Source organism: Durio zibethinus, chromosome 10 (genome assembly GCF_047325235.1).
Source record: "Durio zibethinus cultivar Kanyao isolate XHJ-2024 chromosome 10, ASM4732523v1, whole genome shotgun sequence".
NCBI classification, from domain to species: Eukaryota; Viridiplantae; Streptophyta; class Magnoliopsida; order Malvales; family Malvaceae; genus Durio; species Durio zibethinus.
Window position 1 is genome coordinate 16555106 of NC_143171.1, and position 6972 is coordinate 16562077.

General features: G+C 33.5%; 1 protein-coding gene across 1 annotated transcript; it reads left to right on the forward strand.

Moving 5' to 3' along the window:
- Positions 1-4245: 4245 nt before the first annotated feature.
- On the forward strand, positions 4246-4810 carry LOC149516496 (uncharacterized). The gene is made up of 2 exons (XM_089766257.1): positions 4246-4499; positions 4573-4810. Exons 1-2 carry the CDS (start codon positions 4246-4248, stop codon positions 4808-4810), a joined length of 492 nt encoding a protein of 163 aa, XP_089622383.1.
- Positions 4811-6972: the final 2162 nt, after the last annotated feature.

The following is a 6972-nucleotide window of genomic DNA, read 5'->3' on the forward strand; positions in this document are numbered from 1 at the left end:
CCTTGTCTTAGCTTAATATTATAAAAAGGCAAGAAGCAAGGGGTATTAGCTTAAATTGGCCCATCTATCAACCTCTCAACAACCATCATCTTTAAAACAAATAGTAGTAAAGAACTTCATATTGCTTTAGTTATTTAATAGTTATTCTTAAAATACTTTGTCCATAGTCATCTATTATGGAATAAAAGAAAACATATGTTATAATTTTTTCAATAAGAAAGAGATATCATGGTATGTCCATATAAAAGTTGATTCAACAACTGTTTTTTACCTTTACCCAGCATTTACACTCTATGCTTAGAATATGTTACAAATAAAAGATGATGCATCTTTGCTTGGTGGTAAGATACTTTGATTACTACTATAGCGTAATGGTATTCACCACTAAAACTAGTATAACTTTGAATAAATACAAGATGAATGATATAACATTAAACATAACCTTATTCATTGAGGTTATATGTAAGTTTGTCATCTTGTATATGATATTGAAGTGTCAACACATCTTACAACTTGGGCTGAGACTGAGGACTTATCCAAAACAAAGATAGGCCTACCTTAGTCCAAATCCACTAAACAAATGCGTAAATAAGATGGGCTAGAATAGAGAGATTGTGTTCACACTAGTTTGAAAAAAAGAGCATGAAGATGGATGGGATTATTGTCATATTTATGGATGAACTTAGACACTAAATATTAAGCACATTATCAATGTGCAAGGCTATAATTTGCAAGAGTAAATGGGTAGCTAATTGTGTTCACACTACAGATTATTGTGTTCACATGCAAATCCCATGATTTTAGGTAAGATTGAAGGCAATCCCATGAATTTAGCGATCCAAAAAAAGGCACTCTTTGAAGCTTCTATGTTTTGAGGGATGTTCCAAGCTTATTTATTTTCTGTTATTCTTTGTAGAAGGCAAAGTAGAGTTTGTTTTATTCTTAAGCAACTTTTTAGATTGTTCTCGAGTTTTGTATCTCTTAGGTGGATTTCCTAGAGTGGTGAACTTTTATAGCTCTATTTCTTTGATTAAAATTCTTAAGATAGTGTCTCTATATCCCTTAGTGTCTAGTCTTGGTGGTCAACTTCTATCCCTTTAATCCAATAACAATATTCTATCATTAATCACATTTTTAAGTGTTATCTTGTTTGTGAGTTTTTTGTTTGCAATTGATGTTCAACATCTCAACTATCAATTCCTGGCATCAAGTTGGTATCAATGCTATGTTAGGTCATCATCATCAAGCACTAGTAAAAGATGTTGAAGCTATCACCAATGTCACAACAACTATAAATGCTGACCCAAGTGATGCCCTCGTGAGGAGATGTGGCAACAAATCCTCTAACTACAACAATAGTTGCGTATGCAAGAAGAAAGAGAAGAGATATGGTGGCAAGGAAAGAGGAATGAAGAAGATGAAGGATAGGTCAATTCATTCCATGAAAACGACAACGATTCTAATGATAACACCTTACCTCACCCATGGCAAGTAAGAGACTACTTATGCAAAAACCAACTTCAACATAGGACATTCATCCCAAAGATAAAGATATTTAAGTTCAAGGGAAAAATGCAACCTGAAGAGTTCTTAGATTAACTACTCATAGTGAAGTGCATCTTTGAATACCATCTGCCTTTAAACATCTCAAGATAAATCTAGTGGCCATTGAACTTAAAAGCATGCATCCTTTTAATGGGAATATTTGAAGAGGCAAAGGGAAAAAGGGGGCAAGAGTAAAATTGCAACTTAGGAGAAAATGAAAATAGGGTTAAAGAGGAAGTATCTCTCAGACAACTTCTAGTAAGACATCTTTCTTAGGCTCCATAACTTGAAGCAAAAAGATCTATCAGTGGAGGAGTATACAGTTGAGTTTGACCACCTAATGTTGAATACTAATTAGGGGAACAAGAGGAACAAACTATTGCACGGTATCTTGAAGGTTAAATGTCGATATAGCTAATGTGGTACAACTACAGCCCTATTAAACTTTTAATGATGTATGCAATCTCACCCTTAAGATGAAGAGACAATAAAAGGAAGCCCGTGGTAGCAACTTGAGATTTGGGTCCGCATAAGGCTATTTCAATAAAGGTTGCTCATCCAAAATAGTTGTTCCTTCTAAGCCTATTCCAAAACAACCCCAAAAGAAAAGATGGAACCTTAACTAGCAAGTCTCGATCTAGTGTACAAAATAGAAGGTGTTTTAAATGTCAAGGTCTTGGACACATTATGCCCAAATAGGAAGATTGTGACTTAAATAGAGGAACACTTGGAAAAAAATGAAAAGGAGCTAGTTGAAGAAAATCAAAACCTCGAAGAGAAGGAAGAGGTAACCTCAGCATCCTTAATCATACAATACAGCTTGAGTACTACACCTACTAAGAAAGAAGATTGGTTTTGTAAAAACATGTTCCACACTCAATGTATTGCCTATGGGAAGGTATGTGATGTTATAATTGATAGTGAAAGTTTTAAAAATGTTATTACTTTTATGGTGTAAAAATTAAGCTTTAAAATAGTGGATCATCCCTAACTATATAAGCTGTATTGGTTACAAAAAGAGAAGAAATCAAGGTTAGCCAGAGGTGTTTGGTTCTTTTTTTCCATAAAAACAATAATACAATGATAAAGTGTGAGGTGATGTAGCTTCTATGGATGTTTGCCATTTACTACATGGAAGACCTTGGCATTATGATAGAAGGGTTATTTATGAAGGTTACTGTAACATTTACACATTTGTGAAGGATAGATGTAAAATCATCCTAGGCTTTAGCCTATAGTAATGTTAAAATGAACCAAAAAAGAAAGAAGCAGCTTATTTACCAAGGTTGATTACAGAAGGGAAATTAAGATGGGTGGCACTATGTATGCACTAGTGTTGATTAAGGAGAATGAAAATAATGAAAAGCCCTCCGCAATCATAAAACCAATGTTGGTAGAATTTCAAGATATTGTTCAAGAAGAGTTACCAGCTAGTTTACCACCAATGAGGGATATTCAACATTGCATAAATCTTATCCTAATAGCTATTCTACCTAACAAGGCAGCCGATAGAATGAGTCCTAAATAGCATGAAGAGTTGTAGTGCCAAGTTAATGAATTTGTGAGAAAAGGAATAATGCATGAAAACATAAGCCTTTGTGTAGTCCTAGCTTTTTTAGTGCCAAAAAAGGATTGATTATGGTGCATATGTATGGATAGTAAGGCGGTCAACAAAATCATGATTGACTATTACTTTCCTATCCCGTGCTTAGTGACTTGCTTGACCAACTACAAGGAGTAATTATTTACTCTAAGATAGACCTATGCTGTGACTATCATCAAATCAGAATAAGGCTTGGAGATGAGTGGAAATAGCCTTCAAGACAAGGGGATGGTCTCTATAAATAAATGGTAATGCCTTTTAATTTATCCAATGCTCTTATTACTTTCATAAGGTTTATGAATCATATCTTTAAACCTTGCATTAACAAATATGTAGTAGTATATTTAGATGATATTCTGGTGTAGATGATACTTGAATCATCTACACTTGTTGTTTTGCATATTAAAGGAACAAAACCTTTATGCTAACTTTAAAAGGTGCAGTTTCTTTACTTCCAACCTTGGGTTTCTATGATTTGTAGTGTCAAATGAAAGAATAAATATAGATCTTAGCAAGGTTGAGGCAATTTTAAATTAGCAAACACTAGCATCTTTACAAATATCCAAAGCTTCCATAACCTTGTATCTTTCTATAGGTGCTTTATTTAGGGCTTTTACTCCATTGTGGATATTGTGACTGAATGTTTGAAGAATGAAGCTTTTAAATGGACCAAAGAAGCCTAACACATCTTTGAGCTCATCAAGACAAGGATCACCAAAGCTCCCATCCTATCCTTCCCAGATTGTGATCAAGTGTTTGAGGTAGAATGTGATGCATCCAGTTCTGGAATAGGTGCTATTTTAAGAGAATAAGGAAAGCCTATAGCATTTTTTAGTGAAAAGCTCAATGAAGCAAAGGTGAAGTATTTAACCTATGAGAAGGAGTTCTATGTCATATATAGAGCTTTACTCCATTGGAGTCAATATCTCATTGCCAAGCCATTTGTCCTATATTCAGACCATGAGGCCTTGAAGTTCATCAATAGCCAATACAAGCTCAATTGAAGACATACACCACAACTTTACTATTAAGCACCACTCAGGAACTCAAAATGTGGTGGTAAGTGCTTTGAGTTGAAAACACTCCTTATTAGGGACATGGCTATTGAAGTTATCGTATTTTATGTGATAAAAGGCATTATGAGGCTAACCCTTACTTTTGCTAAATTTGGAAAAAATGTGACCGAAGACCACACAACCAGTTTTTGTTGCATGATGGATATCTTTTTAAGGTTAACAACCTTTCGCATTCCCTCATGTTCCTTGAGACAAGCCTTAATCAATGAGGCTCATGATGATGGACCAGCTGGGCACTTTGGAAGGGACAAAACACTTGATCTTTTGCAAGATAGGTTTTATTGGCAAAAAAATAAGAAGGATGTGATGAAACACCTTGAATGATGTAGTGTGCCACATTGCCAAAAGTCGAGGTCAAAACACTAGATTACATACTCCATTGCTCATGCTTATTGCTTCTTGGGAGGATGTTAGTTTAGACTTTGTAGTAGAACTACCGATAACTCAAATGAACAAAAACTCCATCATGGTGGTTGTGGATCATTTTTCCAAGATGGCCCATTTCATTTTATGTACCAAAACTATAGATGCTTCTAATGTTTCTTATCTATTTCAAGAAAAATGTGAGGCTACATTAAGTTCCTAAATCCATGGTGTCTAATCAAGATTCCATGTTTCCTAGTCATTTTGGGCATACCCTTTGAAGGAAGCTTGGCACCAATCTCAAGTATAGTTCTTCTCATAATCCTCAAATAGATGGTCAAACGAAAGTAACCAATCACAACTTGGGCAACCTTTTAAAAAGTTATATGGGAAAGAATATCAAGTAATAGGATCTTGTTTTACCTCAAGTAAAATTTGCCTACAATCGCTCACCTAGCCAAACCATTGGTTAATTTAGTAGAGATGTAAAAGAAATAGTTAAGGGTATCAAATGACTGCATAAGCAAGTGAGGGCTAGGATTTTGTAGCAAAATGAAAAATATAAAAGGACAACAAATAAGCATCGAAGACATATGGAGTTCAAAGAAGGTGATTTGGTGTGGATTCACTTACAGAAAGAGATTTCCACTAGGGAAGTTTGGCAAGTTAGAACCTAAGACAGATGGTCCATTTAAAATTGTCCAAGACATTGGAGAGAATGCTGACAAGATAGAGCTTCCCAACACATATGGCATATCTTCCACTTTCAATTTATAGATTATCACCTTACCATGGCCAAGAGACTAATTTAGTCTTGAGGATAATTCTTTTCCAACCAAGGGAGATTGACATCGAAGTGTCAACACATTTTACAACTTGGGCTGAGACTAAGGAGGACTTATCCAAAATTAAGATGGGCCTATCCTTAATCTAAATCCACTAAACAAATGTAGAAATATGGTAGGCTGAAATAGAGAAATTGTGTTCATACTAGCTAGAAAAAAAGAGTATGAATATTGATGAGATTATGGTCAAATTCATGATGAACCTAGACACCAAATATTAAGTACATTATCAACACGCTATGCTGTAACTTGCAAGAATAAATGGGCAGCTAAATGTGTTCACACTATAGATTATAGTGTTCATATACAAATCTTATGATTTTAGGCACCATTTTAGTAAGGCAAGATTGAAGGCAATCCTATCAATTCAGCAATCCAAAAAAAGGCAATCTTTAAAGCTTTCATGCTTAGAGGGATGTTTTAAGCCTATTTATTTTCTATTATTTTTTACGGAAGGCAAAGTAGAGTTTGTTTAATCCTTAAATAATCTCTTAGATTGTTCTCAAGTTTGTATCTCTTAGGTGAATTTCCTAGAGTGGTGAGCTTCATAGTTCTATATCTTTGATATTTTTGATTAGAATTTTAGGTTGGTGTTTTTGTATCCCTTAATGTCTAGTCTTGGTGGTGAACTTCTATCCCTTTAATCAAATAGCAATATTCTATCATTATTCACATTCTTATGAGTTGTCTTCTTTTTGAATTTTTTATTTGCAATTAATCTTCAACATCTCAACCATCACTTCTTGGTGTTAATAAACGTAAGATAAGATAAAACAAAGCTTTAGTTAGACTAACAAACCACACACACATGGACACTGTCTAAGATTATCTATTATATCTGTAAACTGAGACATTCAAACACTACTAATTTTTCTTAATAGCTACCAAAATGGTATGTTTCATTTGTAAATAAATTTGAGAACAAAATAAAATGTTTTTATTAGTAAAAACGTTGCTAAATTATTCCAACCAGTGGCATTTTACAAAAAATGCTACTAAATTTATCTCAAATTATGACATTTATCGATATAAATGCCACTAAACATTGCATTTAACAATCAAGTCATTTCCAACTTCACTTTTTCATGCTTTGTATTTTGAACTTACCCACATTTTTATATATAGGTAAAAATGATGACAAATACCTCTATTTTAATTTTTAGTGGCTTTTATTGAGTAAACCTTGCTAACATTTCCATAACATGAAAAATCGCTACGTTTTTTAATGAAATGATGCCAATAAAATGCCACTAAAAGCCCAATTTTTTTTGTCATGATTTGAAATAAATTTTAAAATAAAGATGACTAATATTTTTACAAAATAGGAAGGAAATATGCTTTTTACTTTTTTAGCAAATAAACTACATAAAATTAACTTAGCATGGTGAGTCTCTCCAAAGCTAGGGTTTTGTGAAAAGAGTTCCATTCTTTGAAATCTTGTTTTGATATGAGGGTTCACCCATCAAATTCTTTTTTCCTTTTGATTGTTATTTAAGGGATTTTTTTTCTAGTTTCACTTTTTTAAGTTTGTTTCTTCAAA